Source organism: Callorhinus ursinus, unplaced genomic scaffold, assembly GCF_003265705.2.
Source record: "Callorhinus ursinus isolate GAN/ISIS: 27379988/994484 unplaced genomic scaffold, GSC_fseal_2.0 scaffold11, whole genome shotgun sequence".
Classification (NCBI taxonomy): Eukaryota; Metazoa; Chordata; class Mammalia; order Carnivora; family Otariidae; genus Callorhinus; species Callorhinus ursinus.
In genome coordinates, this window is record NW_027397073.1 from 16,512,651 (window position 1) to 16,532,473 (window position 19,823).

Here is a 19,823-nt window from a genome sequence, read left to right on the forward strand (position 1 = left end):
ACTGATCCTTAGTAAAGTATCTCCAGACTCCAAACCTAACAACACCTTATACTTTCAGAAAGAGGAGAAGTGAGGAACAAAAGCTTCCCTCCTTCATACTATTTTAAGACACAATCACACAAACAATAAGCCAAAACAAAAATAACCACTCTTATAGAAAACAATAATCATGTCAGTGTTTTGCTTTGTAATTCAAGAACAATAAAGACAATGTGTTTATATATCCGAAGAACATTCTACAATTTATGGGTACCCCGGGTCTGCTCTTAGTTTTTAAGCCATTCTTCATTTGATTTTCCATTGAGCACTAGATTTGACCACATATCATATTTATTTGGGGCCGTGTTTAGTCTGATGATACCATGTATGAATCCTTATTCTAGGAAATGTAGAAATTTTGCCAATATCTGGACAACCACCAAAATGAGGGAAAGGATACAATGTTCTGACATAAGCCATGTCTTGTTTTTGGCTCCACTAACACTACAGCCCATCACATACTAAGATTTCCTGCATATTCACTCTTTGGTGGTTCCTCTGCTGATTCATTCAACAGATGCTTCTTGAGCATCTACTGTGCGCCAGGGCATTTTAGGTACTAGGGAAGTAATGGTACATCAACCAAAGATTTCTTCCCTTGTTCCCTCCTGGAGCTTGCAAGCTACTGTGTGCACGTGGCAGTAGGAAATAAACGAAGAGTGGTGAATGTATTGAGGAAAAGCTGAGAGAGAGCTCTCGGCAGGCTATGATACGAGCAGTCAGGGACAGCTCTGAGGAAGGGACATCTGAGCCGAACCCACAGTGACAGGAGGGAATAAATCACTAGAAAGCAGTGTGTGTAAAATCTCGAGAAGGAAAGCGTTCAGCCGATGCTCTTAGCTACGCTGAACTGTGACAGAGGGAACGTAAGCTCAATGTCCTTTCACTATCTCAGGCCAGCTTCAGCGGACCTGGCTTGTAAGGCAGACTCCCGCGCCAGCCAGCCATGTTGACAGACCCTCCAGACGACAGAATTTCTTCACGTTAAGAAGAAATGGACCAGAAGCACTTCAAGGCTCTTCCATTTCCAAAAATCTGTGATTCCCAGCCTATTATTTTTTGGTTTTGTGTCCACCCCCTCCCCCGAAAATGTTGAGGAAAGGCTTAAAATACAAGTTCAAGAGTCTTAAATGATGGGGAGGGGATATATTTTAAAATGTTGCCCCCAGCCTGTGCTCTCTACTCTCCTGTCTGACTTTAACTGGGAGGTGCCGATTACATGTGGGTGGAAATAAAACGCTGAGATATTTCTGGTCTTTCTTCTTCTGGGGAACGAGGCATGAAAATGGAAAAATCCTGATCCTCCTCCAATACTTACTTCTCTCTCTAGAGAGAGTTCTTAGGAATAAGAAGTGGAATAAGGAGGTTTTTACAATCTCAACAGAAGCCAACAGCGTAGCAGGACAAAGACATCCATAACGCAGAGCCTCTGAAGACACTTCCAAGGGTGGTCAATGTCTTGTACTGGACTGGCCAGATTGTTGACTCTCTCTTGAAAATTTGGCATCTTATTTTCTTACGTACAATTGAACTTACAAAATAAAGCCTGCATCAGAACTTAACACGTCTGTTGATTCAAGCCCTTTGCTCTTTCTCAAATAGGTTTTCTATTCTGAGCACAAGTGACAAGCTGACGTATTAGAGAAGTCGGGTCTGAACGTTTTCAGGTCGTTCTAGCCCACCCGGCGCCGGAGCTCCTTACGGAGGACGGCTCGCGTCTGACACGGAGACACGGGTGAGGTCAGTGCACCTGCAGCTTCACTTTGACTTTTGGCATTTGCTGGAACTAAGGGTGACACAATTAGTTTTCCGAACTTCTGACAAATTGGGAACAACAACATCTTCCCTGCCTTCCTGAGGGGACTGCTTGGAGTTTTCAAAGCAGCTGATTATAAAGTTCTCGGCCAAGTACAAAGCGTGACACGAACATGAAGACAGTATTCATAAGAGTAGTAAGCACGGACAGCACTGGATCAACACTTCCACTGGTGATGCTTGTAACACAGAGGGCATACTGACAGTAACGCTGAGCGGTCACAGAAAGGGACCCCCCTCCCTGATTCTGGGGTATTTTTTAAAACTTGGGGGAAAAAGAGAAATGTGAGGTTCCAGATAAGCAGCAAGACTTAAAATTAAAGAAGTGGGCATTGGACCTAGACTGGGTGCTTGGGCTGGGGTTTTAATCCACAGACGGGGACATGGAAGTTGGCCTACTAGTCTGTATGACCTAGGGAGTAAGAGCAGAGCTCCCTGCTTAAAACCTACATCTGACATGGGGACAAGAAAACTACCCGCCAGCCCAGGGAAGTTGTAAGGAAGCTTACCTTCTGTCCAGGACCACAAACGAGAGAAAAACAAAAAGAAACAGACCTGTGATAAATTCATACTCTAAGCCTACACCAAACTGGGTATGAAGTCCACAGTTATATTAACTGGGCCTGCATGATCCCAAGCTAAGAAGTTAACGGTAAATACAGGTCAGGTCTTATAAATGCCTCATGGCGGGGGGCGGGGGGGAAGGTGAGCGCACACACACAAATTATAAACTGAACTACCACTGAGGAGAGTCTACAGACACAACATGTGGGAGATTTAGTGCCCCTATGGCCAGAGATAACAGAATAATCTGAAAGAGGATATGAAATAAGCATTTTAAGAATGATTAGAGAGCTAAGTACGAATTAAAAAAGAAAATAAAAAAATGGAAGAACATGATAGAATAACAGTAACTGAAAAGACCAAGCAAATTTAAAAAGACCCAATAGAACGATGAGTAATTAAACACAGTTAATGAAATAACAGACACACTGAACTGGTAAAGGGTAGGTTATAAAAAGCTTAAAAAAGAATTAGCTGGAAGCTAAGCCCATAATACAGCAATGGAGAGAGCTAGAGATTGAGGGAGGGAGAGAGAGAGACCGAGAGTGAGAGAGAGAGATGGAAAACTGGAAAACTAAGAGATTAGGAAGACAGAAGGTAAAGGTGAATCACATACCTAGGAGGAATTACTGGTACAGATAACCAGGAAGAATGGCAAAGATACAGTATGAGAACTAACTGCCAAGAATCTTCCAGAATGGAGGGAAGACAGGGTCCTTATATTGAAGAATTACAATGAGTCCAAAGCAGAATCAATATAAAGAAATCCACACTTAGGTTCATGAGAGTAAAATTATACAACACCAACGTCACAGAGAAAATTCAAAACTGCCAGAGAGAAGATTTACCCATCAAAAAAATGCCAATCAACAACAAGCTTCTCAACAGTTGTGGAGGCCAGAAGACAAGAAACAAGATCTCCAAAGTATTAGGAAAATAACTGTTAGCCAAGGCTTCAGAGCTGAACTGTCATTTAACGGAGAGGTCAGAAAAGCCTTCTCCCTCAGACTAAAGAGCTTCCCACTCTCAGACAGTGCTGCTCCAGGGGGTATCACCACCCCTAGGGGGGTGTGTCCAAACAGACTGCTGGGCCCACCCCCAACGTTACTGATTTTCAGTAGGCCTGGCTTGGGACTCCCAGATTTGCATTTCTTAACAAGTTTCCAGACGATTCTGATGCTGCCGATCTGTAGACTCTGAGAATCTGGAACCATACTTCATTCAGAAGATAACCTGGAAACAGCAGGTGTAAGAACCAATGGTGGGCAAAGAAATCTGCCTACATATGAGGGAAGGAAATAAGCACTGGCCATTGAGAACAAAGATAAAATATCAATGGCTGTTTGGAAAGTTTTAAAATGTTGCTGAACAATGGAAAGTAAGTGGGAAGAATGGCATGAGAGTTCCCTCAAGTCCCATTTTGCTCAGGAGCAGAGTAGAGGGCAATTAATTTTGTCATGAAGTACGTTGGTTAAAAATGTTAATGTAAGCACAGAAATAGAAAATACAACTTCCAAGCAAATATAGAAAATGAAAGAAAATAAAGGGCACTTTATCAATCTAATAGAAGGTAATAAAAGAGAAAAAATACAGCTAATTGAGTGGGAGAAAAGACATACCAGGCAAATACTAAGAAGAAAAAGTGAATGTAACTTGACTGATAAAGCCATGCTTGCCATCAGAGAGTCTGACACTACTGTCTTGGGTAGACAGAACAGCCAGGAAAAAAAAGCAGTGATGGAAATGAGTAATTTGAACACCATATGCTTGATTTAATGGACATATAAAGAACTCTATACCCAACAAAGACAGAATACACATTCTTTTCAAACACAAAAGGAACATTTATAAAAAATGGCCAAGCTGCCAAGGAAGTTTCAAATATCTGGTAATCAATATTCCATAGATAATATTCTCTGACCACAAAGCAGTAAAATTAGAAAATTAGTAAGAAATGGATAGGCAAAAACCCTTCCATACTCTTAGAAACGAAAAGCACATTCTAAATAACTTATAAGTCGAGGAGAGAAAGAAATCATGGAAATTACCAAATATTCAGAACTGAATGACAACAAAAGCCAGCTGTCTACATTAAGTGGATAATTACCTAAATACACATGCTCTTCCTGAAAGAAGTATCCTACTAAGGAAAGAGTAAACAAGGCTCTTTCGTTAGTAAAAAAAAAAAAAAAAAAAAAATCTTTCTTTGGGTCAAATTTACTTGGATTTATGATGCTAAACAATTTTCAATAGCAAAAAGAACTAACAGTGTTTGAGTGAAGGCAGATGATCAATAAGTGATAGAGATATTTCAAAAGGTTTCAGAATTATGTCAAAAGTCCTCTGTCACTTGAAAACAGCCTTGATTCCCGAATACGTTTCCCATGATGTAGAAGAGAAAACAGGACTCTTAACACCTTATCGTGACTGTGAATATATCAAAAGGAAGCCATGGTAATAAGGCAGGTGTTGAAGTCACATAAAAAGCAGCTGTTTTAACTGAGGTATGATTGGGCACTTTGTGTTACACAGTAGCAAAGCAGCTGAACAAAGCCAATAAACAAATCCAACAAATTAACTAAGGGGATGTCAAGTATCAAGGTAGGTTTTCATGGTATTACCTTTTAAGTTTTCAAACAGACTTACCTTTGTAATTCAAAACCTAATTTGAACGGAATCAGATTAAAGCCACAAAAGCAGTATTATAAAAATACCTAAGGGCCTCTTAGCTCAGCATTCAATATGCTTTATTTCCTTTTGCTCCTCCAGTTTTTAGCAGATTCCCAAGTTTGCAATGCTTTGCTGATGCCATATGTTTCTTGTAATTCCAAATTAGCTCCCCACACTCATATAAACACTGACCAGAGAGGCTGGTACATTCCCTGCCGATGACTGTGACCCATGCGGTATTCGGGACCAAGTCCTTATGAACACAGCGTGCGGCAGTATTTTAAGAGGGTGCTCTACCTAGCTTCCTTTTGCACCCGGCGTATACGTGGGGACTGCGAGGAAGTTAGTGGGTCAACAGAGACAAAAGTTCTTAACTCTGCCAGCTCCAGAGGTTGGCTACAACCTCCCCCAAACTTTTCCAGACGTTCCACGCTGGAAGAGAGTCAGAATACAGCTTAAATTTGTTAGCATGCATTTACCACTCTTGGCCAAAAGAAATGACAAAATGCTACAGATACAGGGCTTGGCTTGGTATAAAAAGGAAGAGAGGACATTTTGATTGTTTTACCTTTAATCCACCTTTTTACAAAGGAGAAAAGGAAATGTTTAGTTTGTTACCATTAACAAAGCACTTTCTTTTCCTTTACAGCGAAAGCCCTTCAAAAAGGCAAATGCAGTTGTATCCCACCCAGGAACTCCAGTGAGGAAGAGATGGGGGCGATTCTAAACTAGCCAACCACACCAGGCCCCTGGCACCGGGTAAGCAGTAATACTCAAGAAATACATGTTTAGATGCAAGCCAAATATTACACTGAAGAGTTAAAACTTGAGAATACTGACCGGACCAGTAATAGCTGGATTCTGCAGTCTTGGGTCTTCCCACTGAGTAATTTTGCTATCTGAAAATTAATGTTTTAAAAAAAAAAATCAGCATATTAGTTCAAATCTATTCTGTGTCAAAAATGTTTTCAAAAGAATTATTTCTGGATTTTTTTTCAAAAGCTGTCCCCCAAAATAGATAACTCAGTACTGCAGGGTTAGAAGAGCACCCTATTCTATATGCCAGCCCCCCTGCCCATACTGTTTAGTTAAAAACACTCAATCAAAAATGCAAGACTAAAGCCAAACCATCTATTCACACTGTTTTTGGCAAGAAAATCTGCCAAAATTTCAATTATAAACCCCTGTTCTTTCAAGGATTTATAATTTCATCTTGATTTTCCTTTAACTGAAAAAAGGCATAACAAGTCTTAGTCCTTAAAAAGTTAACACACACACACACACACACACACAATTTTTCTCATTTCAAATACTTTTTTCTTTGCTTATGGCATTGAAAAACTGTTTTCAACTAAGAATCGTACACTGGACAAAAGAATAATCCATTATACGTGTCACTCATATGCACGCAAAAATCAGAGCTGCTAAGGAGTCCCAAAAAATGAGCATTAGATAGAGCAAAGAGGACAGAGAAAGGTCTCCCTTTTGGTCAAGCTGGCGAGAAGTGTGTTCTTTCTTCTAAATGTGTCCATGTCAGCAAGAATGTTCAACGCCGCCTATACAATTACTCCAGTGGTGTAGGTGGTACGGTGCCATGGGCACCCTGAATCACGTGGGTTTTCTGACTGTGCACGGGGATTCCTGTGTGTGTAGGAGGCAGTGATGGATTTGCGTGAGAGGGTATGCAGAGGGCTGACTGGGGGAGAATGGGTTCTCTCTGGAGTTTTAGGGAATCTAAGTTGGTAAAAAAAAGGGAAATTAAGAATATTCATTCTGCTTATTTCCTATGTACTCTGTAAATAGATTGATAAGAATAACCATTAAATTTGGTTTTAATGACCATACCAGGAATTTTTCCAAATCTGGTATTTTAATTATTTTAATGAAAGTAGAGGTCAAGTTTTAAAATCCAACAGCTGAAGCACATGATTCTAGATTCACGTTGGCAGGTAATGTACGTGAGATGTTTCGATGGTTTTAGAGAACTGTGATGGAAGTAAAAGGCATTTTGGGCCCCTTACCTCATGCATAAGAAATGTGGAAAGTAAAAGTTGCCATTGTGATGGAGAATAAAAGAAAACCAAATAAAGAGAGTACAGCTGAGTGACAGCTCCCCGGAGTACAGTCCTATCACCTGGATACCATCAAAGCAGAAGTAAATTAATGACTACCTTCGCATGGCGTCTCCCACATAGTCTGTCCAGTTCCACCCTTGACACGTGCAACCACATTTCCCATGGTGACCTCAAATCCAACTCTTACCAAAACCAAACCCATAATCTTTCAGGAACAAAACCCGTTCCTGTGTTCCTTTACTCCCAAATGCCCGTGTCATAGCGCATTCACTGTTCAAACCCAGCACTGGCTACACCCCATCCTCCCTAGCCATTCTCCTCTGGCTCCCGCCATTCTGTTCCCCGTCTCACTGAGAAAGCTGCTTTCAGGAGGGTGCATCGCTTCCATGGACTGTGCCCTCTCTTTCCCTGGCCTCGGGCTCACTCATCCCAGTTCAAGCCTTCCTTTGCAGTTCTGCCACAGGGATCTTTCTAAAGAACAAATCTGACCGGTCAGGCCCCTCCAGAAAAACCTTCAGGACCTCCCTACTGCCTGCAGAAGAGACAGACTCGAGTTTCCACCCCTGGCGGACGCCCTTTGACCTATGTGCCTCCTCTGTGCCCTGGCCATTTGCAGCCCCACCACAGGTCACAGACTGTGGCCCAGTCCACACACCTTCATACATCTGTATGTTTTCTCCCTCCTGGGGTTGCGCTCCTCGGGCTTTCCTGCATAAATGTGTCTTATCACTTGGGATCCATCCGAAAAGTAATCTGTTCCTAAGGTCCTTTTGCAGGCAGCCCCCAGCCCTGGCACCCGGCCACGTGGCGAGCAAGTGTGGTCCTCACCTGTTCTGCTTCTTCAAAGCTGGTTCATTCCTCTACCCAACACTGCAAATACCTCCTGGGGCTCCCAAGTCTCTATGTGGTTACAGTGCAGATCGATTTTTACAGCTAAGTATTGTCAATACAGGATATGAATGTGTAGTGGCCATTTACTCACTTTTTCCAGAACTTCTGAATCTAAACTTGTTTTTTGTCCTCAGACATTGTATTTGAAATAAAGGGACAAGAATGAAGGAGAAGAATGAAAAACTCAAGTTAATTTAGCTACTTTAACAGGTTTGGTAAGACTGCTGGCAAGAAAGACAAAAATAGCATTTTACAGCCTCACTGGAATTTTTTCTCTTCTAGCATTGATCTGAGACACCCGTGGCCACTGACTCACAGCTGAGGGGCATACCTGGTCTTTAAGAAGCACCACATGACCCCCAAGAGAGGTAGCGATTCAGTTCAAGATCTTCCCTTAACCTTTTACTCCAGGGTCGAGACAGGAGCTATTTGATCAATGTCAATACCTGATCTCTTCTGACATGACGTCTTTAAGCTATCCGTTCTGGCAAGAGGAGTGGGAAGGGAGTGAGCTGAGCACTTGGAGGGACTGGTGGCTTGAATAAGGAACAGCCCATTTAGCAAAACTAACACGTCTCCTGCCTCCCAACGAACAGAAGCAGGGAAAGCCTGGGGTGGGCATCGTTGCTGCTTCTCCAAGACGAGTTCTCTCCACTTTCCAACCAAGGACATGACCTTCCTCATGCCTTCACCACTGACCCTCCACAAATTAACTTCAAGTCACCGTTTATCAAACATCTACTCTATATTATACTAGGTGTACGCACACCACGAGAAAAATAATCTATGATCTTTATTATTTCTAACATACACCGGGATGGACTTTATTGGCGATAGAGTTTTTCTTGTTTTGGGACCCTTCCATTAAGAACATTCATGAAATTCTTTTCAGGCCGACCCAACATCAGATCACCAGCCAGAACATGGCCACAATGCTGTGTGAAATATTCTGTGTGTAGCAGACCAAGGCTGTGTTACTGGTTAAGACCTTGTTTTAAGAAAAAGATCATTATTATTCGTATCTACCTTTGAAAACTGAAATTGTAAAGCATAAAAACTAAAAGAGGAATTGTTTTTTGTTCTTGGTGGGAAAAAGGTGTGTGCCCCCTTCAACAAATTATGCTATGAGAATTACAAATAGCATATCAGAGAAAAAAGTGGGGGTACACACATTTTATAGCATTTATGGTAGCAATTTTAGGCTCACTGTAAAATTCTGGACAGCAGGCAAACCCTTAGTAGTTTTACTGGTCAAAGACAAAACTAAACCTAAGTACCGTGAATCACCAAATTTAAACCAAAGCGTAGCCCATTCTCCCCACAATTGGCTCATCGGTGGACTTTTGATTAGTTAAGAGAATGTAAGGCTGGAGAAACCTGTGGCAGACTTGCTAATCTTTAGGAACCAAATGAAAACAAAGAACAAAATACTACCAATTGCACACACTTGCAAACTTCTTTTAAATATACATTTTTCAGAAGTTCTAAGGGATATACGAATATGTTCCCATGGAGAACATGTTGCCTTAAAAAAAAAAAAAAAACCCTAGCTAAAAGCAATACCTTTATCAGTTTAACTTTTAGTTGAAATGAGAAACCACACATTTATTCATAGGTGCTGGAGCAACTATACTGTAATTTCAAGACACAAACTCCATATAGATTAGCGTGCCGGGTGCAAAGACACATGCTATGAATAGAAAATAAGTCAGAACGGGCTTCTTGCCATAAGACCCTTGACGGCAGTGCTTAACATGCTGCTTCAAAGCACTGCTCACACATAGATTTTTGACTCAATTATAACTTCTAACCTTATTTTCTATTACTACAGTGTATTTATTAAAAGCGCAGAAATCAAGGGGTTATTGACCCAAAAAATTTTTTTAATGAAGGGGGAAAAAAGTTAATAGGTCACAAGATCAAATCGGGTAAAAGCTTGGTGGGCTCCTTTCAAGCAAACTTGGGATGAATGCACAGTACCGTACGAGGGCACTGATTCTCTGGCCTCATGCTCTCCACATAACACCTGGCTGCCTGGACAAAGAGTAAAATGACAAAGCTTTCACTATAATATTTGAATGATTCCCTGTCCCCCCCATCCCTTTACCTGCAATGCCTGCGTGTCTATAAAAAAAACCTACTTACTATGGTCAATATAGAACGTTCGGCCATCCAAGTGAATTCTTTCTTCCCAACCAGGCTGGTATTAGAAGAAGAAGAGAGAGAGAATACAAACATTAGCTAACAGTTGCAAAAAAAATAAAAATATGGCTAAATTTAAACACTCTAAGGACACTTTTTGACTCTTTTAGGGTACACTGTTACATTAAGAACAAGCCACAAACATTTCAAGTTAATGACAACATCTAGCAACACACTGTATCACATGTTCGCCAGCCTTAGGAGCCTTCACTCACTGTGTGATGAACAGGAAGCAGGGCTTGCTACTTCAAAAGCTTCAAAGGGCAACTCCAGCATTCCATGGAATAGTTGAGTTTAGGACTGAATAGCTCATTTAATTAAATATTTACCAAGTACTGAAGGGAGGAGGGAGGTTAATTTAAAAATGTCAAGAGACAGATGCTTTAGTCCTGCCACCACGTGGCTGAAAGACCCAACCCTGAGATTCTCTGGTGTGGGCTCTCACTCTTTGGACTCAGAGAATAGAAGGATTTGGGTATTTTTTTTTCCCAACGTAAAGCTGGTATGCCCTCATTATATGAACGGTGCCTACTTGCTATCTGAAACTCAGGAATCCAACACATGAGGACAGCCCGTGATCTTTCACGTCTAATCTCGGTCTCTGGCACTCTCTGGGCTCTTTCCATCTCAACCTAGGAACCAAACAGTTCTGGAGAGGGAGGGATATTTGTGTAAAACCTGACGAATGAAGACTGAACCCTAACCTTCCTAGATTCAAGTTGTGCGATCACATACCACACACACCAGGCAACAGAGGGGTTCTTGAGTTTAGAAAATCCCCTCAGAAGAACTCCAGGCACCCTTCCATTCTACAAGAGTCTTGAATCTCCCTACCTTCCTGCCCTTGTAAGGCTGTTTGATTTGGGGGGAGGCGGCTGAGAAGGATGTATGGTGAAAGTTTCATTCAAAATCTAATATGGAGTAAATAGAGTTCAACTCCCCAAAGAGAATAAACCGATGAAAAATTAAATTTTATAAATAGTACTCAACAAGGGCAAAAAACTTAAAATATCTGCAGGCTAATGACTTACAGAAACCACCTGTGATCACTTCGGCCTTTTTCTCCCACTGTTTTTAATATTTCTGTTCCAGTGACTTAATTAGCAATATGGATGGAACCCAGTGGTTGCAAAGTTACAAAACAAATGCGTGCTGCCTAACCTATCACATGTGGAGAATGCCTCTTACATCCTAGTTACAAGGTCTACCTTCTAGCCGCAAACAACTCAGAAACCTCTTTCCCAAGTATGGGGCATCCGCTGTATGTACTATTAGAATTCAGCCATGCACCTAATTCTATGAAGAGATTACAGACCAACGGGATCCAAAATAGCCTGGAGAAAGAGAAGGCCCACAGGGTATCTCCCTCCACACAGGGCAGATGAATGGATAAACATTTTCAGACTTGTCCCTGCATCTGCAGTGTACTCACAGGAAGAGGGCCGAGGTCATTGGGGTTTAAAGATGCCTTTGACCGCATATGCACTGGAAATTTCAGGCGTGGATCTTCCTGCAAGAAAACGTAGAAGGCAGAGGACATTAAGAGTGACTCTGTATGTGACGTCATTGGCTCCTCCCCTTCCGGAGCATCGCAGTCCAAGCCGCACGCCGGCCTGCACGAGGGGGGGGGGGGGGGGAGGGGAGGACCTCTCTTTGTACAGGAAGGCTGGCCGACCAGCTCTCAAGCAAGATTTTACTCTTCTCCTTGTCTTTGGTGAAGGCAGAACAGCTTTAAATAACAGGTGAAGTGTTTTCCACGAGACCTCTAGCAGGTGAAGAGGAAGAGAGTCCCAGCAGGGAAGTTACTATGGAAACCAGAATGGTGGTTTGCCGGAGAAGATGAGGCTCTGTTTTGCAGAGGGGTGGGGAGGATGGTTCGTAAGTCTCTCTTGGCTACTGAGCTGTGGGGTGAGGGCAGCCAGCCATTCCATAGGGCCTGAGCTTCCTGCTGTGCCCTTCCACTCCCTGATCTCCAGGAGAGGATGTGAATCTGATCTGAGGGTCAAGTGTGTCCCGGCCAGAGTTCGGTGGCCTGGTCACATAACGTCTCCTACCCCTCACTAGAGGACTTTACTGAGATTCCTGATCAAGTTCTGCAAATGAGATTCTCATTTATGTCTCAATACTTAGAAGTTTGCCAAGGACTTCTCTTAAGGGGTATGGCTCACAAGATACTACAAAGAACCAACAAAAGGAAATACGTGCTGTGGCATCTTGGGTCATGCTTTACAATTGACAAAGAAGAGGCAGATGTCTCATCTTGCAACGGCCCTGTTAGGAGGCTGTGCACACGATCTCTGCTTCTTTAGATGAGGACACTGAGCTGCCGAGACCACAAGAACTTGCCCGAGAGCTCTCACCCAGAGTCTGGGAGCACCTGGGAGTGCCCTCTCACATACACAGACCCAACAAAAATGCAATGGAACTTAGAGAAATCTCATTTTAAACTCAAAAGATTAGGAAACAAATGATAAAACTCAGAAAAGCACATTGTCAACCAAATAAGAAGCCAAAGATTAAAAAAAAAAACAAAACACTTTATTTCAATTACATGAAAGACTTTGCTGCTGTCAGATCACTAAAAGGTTTTCTGCCTCACCATTTTCCCAAGGCAACAAAAAAAAGAAATAATTGGTACAAACCTTGGACAATAATAAAACTCACTTTGTGACAGCTAATAGGTATGAAAATGCTCTCAAACTGATTAGTGATGGTTGCAACATGTTTATTTAATGGTCTAAAAACCACTCGTGTATCTTAAACAGGTGAACTGTAGGACATGTGAGTTATACTCCAAGAAAGCTGTTAAAAAAATTTCCCAAGTCAACAGTGTAAGCTGTTAGTATCACTGGATTATAACAAAATGACAGATTTTTGGAACTGGCAATGACTACAAAAAAACCCTCCAAAATCAAAAAATAAAATCAACCTTGGCTTTCTGTTAACTAGAGCAAACCATTAATGGAAGAAATAAATTGTGTGAGCAGTTTATGATAGATATTGACCCTGAACCTTACTGATATCCTTTTTGAAGGGTAATGAGAGGAATAAAATAGGTCCAGTATTCTGTCGTATACTGGAACACAAACAGTGCAGTAAATGGACCCACTAAGATTTTGGATTTATAAGGTCCAATAAGCTGATAATTGGGTAAGTATTTGTGACAGGTTGGTTGTGGACAGAGGAAAAACTTGGGAGCACCCCACTGAGAGCTAGCTCTGAGCTGGACCTGGTGATGCCACAACCACAGGGCCCCCCGGGTACCCCCCTCCCAGCCATTGACCATGCTAGCTTCCGGATGCTGCATGCAAGACCAGCCGTGGAATCATATGCATGGGCTACTGCGAAAGACAATCAGTAAAAAGCTGGTGATTTCAAGAACACACACAGAAAAGCAGCAGCTGAAGTTACAGAGAAGTGCCAGCATGTGGGGACGAGGAGCATGAAGTAGAAAACTCAATTTTTCAGATCTGCTAAAATGGCCTGGCATGGAACCCTGGAATTCGTAGAATGTGAGAGGGCTGGAGGCCCTTGGGGTCCTATTATTTTATTATACCATCAGAAGTCAAAATAATGGCAGTCAACCGAGAGGGCACTACTGAGCCCACCCCCACAGTGAGTCTCCTGAACTATCGAGGTGGCAGGGACCCCCCCCCGCCCCAGCTGGTGGAGCAGGTGAAGGCAGCCCCACAAGACTCATGACAACGTTCAGGATGACAATAAGCGGAAATACTAATGATGTTTCAAACGACAGAAATTAACATGAATATAAATGAACAAAATATGCAAAACCCATGTGGGAGTTTCTCCCTGTCCTCAAGCACCACGAGCACATTTTTGCACCATTTCACAACTGCTTCCCTCAATATGGTTGGAAGAATTTTTGAACAGAAGGCAAAGCTGAACATCTTAAAAAAAAAAAAGTTTCCTAGCAGAGTTTTAGAAATATGTAAAATACAGGAATGCTGGCTGGTTCAAAGAAACAGCTGTGGTTTTTCCTTCCTGGAAGAAGTCAACAACCATGCCTCGGCTACAAGAGTTTTATTAGTTTGGACCTGGGTAGAAAACAAATCTGCCACTTAATGAAGGTATAGTCTTTCTTGCTACAAAAAGAAGCCAATGCTTTGTCCTGGAGAAGATATAAATACACTCTTACATATACGCTTCCGGCTGCTTCCTTAGCAGGAAAAACGGGCAACCCAAAGGCCTCTCGTAATCTGCCCTCAGGCACGTGGAGGCCTCCAGCACGCTTCCTTGGCCCTGCTGACCCAGGTGGGGACAGGCTGATGCTCCCTGGATGTGGTCTGACTTTATCCTGGATAGAGTGCTGGCACACTTCGTGCAGTACTCGGGTGTGCGAAAGGCTCTGTGTTATAAATAGACTTCAAAGGGAATAGGCTCCTATCAGTGTATATAAGGGAACTGCCGGCCCGTATCTTTTCATGCTGCTGGCTAAATGTAGGAAGCAAGAGCATACACACTGACAGAGGCAGGATGAGTGTTTTCATTATTCTCAACCTGTCCTACCAGTTTCTCTTCCTGTTTCCATTATAAAGCTCACATTCTAAGAATAGCTGTTCGCTTTAAAACACACACACACACACACACACACACACACACACACACACCCCAGAGGGAACCCCATACCAGCTCCAAACACATTCTAAACTGAAAATGGTCTTTACCTTCCCTCCACCCTTTATCGAAATAAAGAGGCCCTTTCGAGCGTGCCTTCCACGGAGAGCATTCTGTAGAGGCCCCTGTCTAGAAGGGGTGACGTAGCTGGCCCAGCACATCTGAGCTGAGCAAGGAAGCGTAGTCACTGGTGGAATTTCCAGTTGTTACCTTAAGGGTTTTCAACAGCAGCAACACAATACCGGTTTAACACATTAAAATGTTAAATGAGCATACGAGTCAACAGCAAGGATCTGGGTGGAAAGGGGCAACTGGAAATTCAAACTGGGTTTCATTCAGCAACGACGCAGGGAATAAATAAAGCTGGTGCGGTTTAAAGTAAAACCTGCCCAGCTGTATTTACACTGCACTTGTGGCCTGAACGACGGCGAAAAGGTTAGGAGACCTGACTGCTAAGCTGGTTCAAATGACTCCAATCACAGCTTATGCGGACAAGCCGCAGTGGCTCCGTAGGCTAATCCATCCCCTCTGACAACAGTTACCCTATTTCTGGAGCTCCCATTTCTGGCTCAGGGCAGGAAAGCACAGCAGGACAGCCCCAGGCTCCACAGCCATGAGGAAAAAAAGACCTAAAAACCAATCTCTAGGACTGTCTTTTCCAAAGAGCTGCCTATCTTTCATTCTCAACTTGTCCACAGTCCTGTAATACTATCTTCAGGCAAAAAGGCACGTCGAATAAAGCAACATACTAGCACGTGCCTTAGCAGCAGTTATGAGGTTGCTAAATGCAATGTCACCAGATCTCAAAAATGAATTCCCCTGGCAGGCTACCCCCTTACCTCTGAAGAGGAAGAACTTTTAGAGTGGTTCTCAATAAGGAGTGTTTAGGCTGTGTGGGGGCATTTTTGGTTATCCCTGTGGCGAGGGGGTGGGGGGGGCGTGCGCGCGCGGGGAATGGTGGCTATTAGCCTTTGGTGGAGAAAGGCATGGTCCTACCCCAAATGCAGAGAATGTTCTCGTGGAGACATGCCGCTTCACGATCCACTGGATTTTAGAGATTTTAGAGAGTGAGCCCTTTAGGGACTCAGTGAACATTCACCATGGGCAAAGTGTGAGCAGCAATCTAGGCCACTTTGGTGCAGGCCTCTTTCCTGACCCAGTACTACTATTCTATCAACTGTACACACTTGGGGGTCTTCACTAGAAATGGGAATTTAAAGCACGTGCTCACTGGTAGCCTAAGATTGCATGGCTGGGCCAGCGACCATCACCCAAACTCAACCAGCTTTCACACACCGTCCGTTCTAAGCAAGCAGCACAGATGACAGAGGACAGAGCTACGCTCCGTACCCGGAGAATTACGCAGGGAATTACAAGGAACAGGAAGAAGAGCAAAACCTCCTGTAGCATCAGAAACAGAAACAAGAACACCAAGTTTGGTTTAATCACAGGTCTAGAGATCAACACAGTAGAAATATACCACTGACTTCTAAAGAAGAACTACAGGCTATGTTAAATAAGACACCATGAAGTCAGCTGAAGGAATGAAGGATGGACTGAGGCACACAGAGATATGCACACGCACCTCTGATTCATCTCATCGTGTTCGTTAATACAACACATTCTCTCTCCTGCAGGATTCAAGGGCACATGGGAGAGTGACATGATCAGAAAAACCAATTTTGACAAAACGTTCACCAAAAAGAGCCATCAAATTTACAACCAAAGTCCTCAGTGCATCTCTTGACCCCCAACAAAGGAACGAGACAGAGCACAGGAGTATAAAACACGAATCTGACGTGAACCACGAAGACTGACAGGACACATCCAATCAAGGTGATCATGTCAATAGAAATGCAGAAAGAAACTGATGAGAAGAAATGATTAAAAAAAGATTAGAGCTCCTAATAAAATTACAGCATCATGGGAAATGAAGCCGCGACATCAAATTCCTGGCGCCCTGGGGAGCACGACAGCTTTCTCCCCAGTATGGTAGTGTCAGGACTAGAGCTTTCCAGGAGTCCTATGAAGGAAAGATGCCTAGCCTGGCACCAATCCCACAGGCAGCCACAAGCCTGCGCCCAGAAGCCCCCTCCCCGTGGACCACCCCCCCCAACTGGCCCACATGTGCAGAGTCCAGATGTAGACTGAGAAGGCCCCCTTGGGGCCATGCTTTGGGGTCAGGGAAATCCCCCTCCAAGAACCAGGGCTCCTGAGTAAGGAAATGCAGGAATCAATGGCAGACCTCGTGACAAAAATGGAACCAAATAAAAGCGGCAGCCTTACCCACGTCGTAGTCTTTGTGTTATGGTCAATGAAGAAGGGCCGACCGTTGGGTGCTATCCTCATTTCCCAGCCAGGCGGCAGGAAGCTCTGTGTGACTTTGTGTTGTGGTTTGGGGGAGTTGTAAGGTGACGGCTGTGGGGACTGTGGGTTGGAAAGAGTATCTTTCACAGCCCGGCGTATGGGCGAGTCCTTGGCACCCTAAGGAGTAACAACGAGCATTAGAACGCTTAGCAGGTGCTATTGTGGAGGTATCAAAATGAACCTGGGTACACAAGGAACGCTCCTCTTTGGAGAGGCACAAGGGAGAGAGGCTCCTGAAACCTGTTTCTGTCATCCATTTACTTTGCAACCGATCTAACTTTCAAAGTTTTTCGGCTGGTTAAACACATGAACATATCAAGTACTTATAACCAGGGTCCGTGGATAGCTATTCAGTACACACCCAAAACACTGTTCTGTACTGAACATGATAGATGGTATTTTACAGAGGGTGGAGGAACACACGCCCCTGCTCTTAATGAGCTCACAGTCTAATGAAGAAGGGGTTGGCAATTTTGAGAGCACAGAAAGAAAACCCTGTACCCAGGGACTAGCACGGCTGCTACCCATGGCATTCACATCCCAGTTCGGAAGCGATCACAGCCACTCCCGGTCATCAGCACCAGGAGCCCCGGGATCGGGCCCGCGGCTAGCTCTAAGACACGGTCAAGTTCAGAATTTCAAACATTCGCTCTCTGGCTTCTCTAACTCAGACATTTGTGATGTGAAGGGATGGCACCAACACAAACAGGAGAGTGCACAAGCAGATGCCCCACAATGGCTTCGAGATGTGAGTGTGCCCATACAATGACAGGCTCTACAGTCGAGGGAAAAAAAAAAAGATCAAAGCAACAGCTGTTTTAAAAGGCAATGTAAGCACTGGTGTTTGAGAGAGTTATTTATGCAGTCAAGAGCGAAACACAACGAGAGTGGAGAAAGTTCGGAAGAGAGGTGTCCCCTTCCAGCACAAGGACCTGTGGCGGCAGCCGAATGAGAATGGGACTCAGGTGGGAGGCCACGGGGGTTGGCCGGGCGGCACAGAGAAGCATGAAGTAAGGATGAGGGAAGACTGCATGAGCGCGCCCTGCACCACGGACACCACGACTGATCAGAGAGGATGGGGGCTGCGAAACTGAAACCCAAGTGAGATGAGCAAGGAGAATGATAAGTCCCGGGAGAGAGCGACCCGGTTAGAGGGTGAGGCAGCCTTCTCACCTCCAGTGGGGCAGACAAGGTTACAGTCGGCGAGCTGAGGCTACGGGGCCGGCGGATCTGAGGCTCGATTAGGTGGTTGTTACTGTTTGTGGCGGATCCGGACGCACCGTCTTCGGCGAGCTATTTTGGAGGCAAAAACAAGTTAGCTTCACGGGAGAATCCCCCTGTGCATGTGATTAGGAGCACGGACCCAAACAACAACGCAGCCAGCACTAATAAGAGGTCTGGCCTATTTCGGGCGTGGAGGAAATGAGTAAACATAATAATGGGGGCAAGGATGGAGGAACACATTCAAAGGAAATAGAAATGAATCACTAAGCCCAGCATAAAAACCAGCCTTGGGAATAAAGGGGGCTGGGAGAGAAGCTACACACTGTGACAGGCACTCCGACAGTATCTTTCATGTCCCACTTTAAAACCGCATCTAGGGATGGACTGACTGGAGGACCGAATGCTTCCTCAGGCAAGTATTAGACTTGAGAGTCACATGTTTTCTTTGTGAGAAAAGTTTTCTTAAACATGGGTTCTATTCACACCGGGAACAGCGAGCTCATGTACACTTTGGCTTCTACGGCCTGTGATTTTAAGTTGTAGGGTGATCTGCGTACCTGCATGATAGGTCGAGTCCAAGTTGTGGTTCGATTGTTATGATTGACATAGTATGTGCGTCCCTTAGCATCTTTTCTTTCTTCCCAGCCTGAAGGTAGGCCCGGCGTGGTGTGTGCATAGGCCACTGATGGCTGTTTGTGTAAGAAATCATTATTATTTAATATCCTGCATTTGCTTTCTGATCAGTTTAATAAAGTAATGTACGCGCAGAGAATTACTTGATCTAGACCACGTAATTTAATTTCACTTGTACCAACATTAGTGTCTGGAAAAAAGGCAACTGATTTCCAGTAGCTTCCAATCTACCGTGAGATGAACCCCACACAGCCATGAGGCCCAAAATCTTACAGAGGTCCGTTGTAAAGCCCTGAAGTCTTAAACATAAAGGGCTGTTGCTAACATGATCCTACGAGAAACATACAATCTGTTTCCATGACTAGATTTTACTGTCAAACCACATAGAGCTTAAAGGTATTTCAAGTTGTCAAAGGTTACCAAAAGAGGGATGCTCTGAACACTTTTTTCCCCTCAAAATAGCTGCCACGGAGATGCCCTCATAATTCCTAAAGCCACCAGGACAGCGCAGCTGCCCCAGTCAAGAAGTCACTGGGCAATCTGAGGACAGAATTCCAGGGGATCCTGAGAACCGAGGCTCTGTGTACCCCCGTCCTCCCATGCAGAGTGTCTCCCTTTAAAAGGGTGAAAGAAGCACACGCAGTTTCTGGGTTTAGAGACACGTCCAGTATAAAGTGACTGCATCTGGACTGTCCAAATTAGACTGCA

The 19,823-nt window shown here is 43.8% G+C and overlaps 1 protein-coding gene across 10 annotated transcripts in view; it reads right to left on the bottom strand.

Moving 5' to 3' along the window:
* NEDD4L (NEDD4 like E3 ubiquitin protein ligase) overlaps positions 1-19,823 on the bottom strand; it is a 328,121-nt gene that overhangs the window by 27,899 nt on the left and 280,399 nt on the right. For 8 of the 10 annotated variants that reach the window (XM_025886468.2, XM_025886469.2, XM_073898118.1 and 5 more), the window contains 6 exons: positions 19,040-19,171; positions 18,432-18,551; positions 17,178-17,375; positions 11,689-11,766; positions 10,200-10,254; positions 5,929-5,987 (listed from right to left, as the gene is read on the bottom strand). In XM_025886468.2, coding sequence (XP_025742253.1) covers positions 5,929-5,987; positions 10,200-10,254; positions 11,689-11,766; positions 17,178-17,375; positions 18,432-18,551; positions 19,040-19,171 — 642 coding nt within the window. The remainder of the gene's footprint in view (positions 1-5,928; positions 5,988-10,199; positions 10,255-11,688; positions 11,767-17,177; positions 17,376-18,431; positions 18,552-19,039; positions 19,172-19,823) is intronic. The other 2 variants (XM_073898119.1, XM_073898122.1) reach the window with 2 other exon arrangements.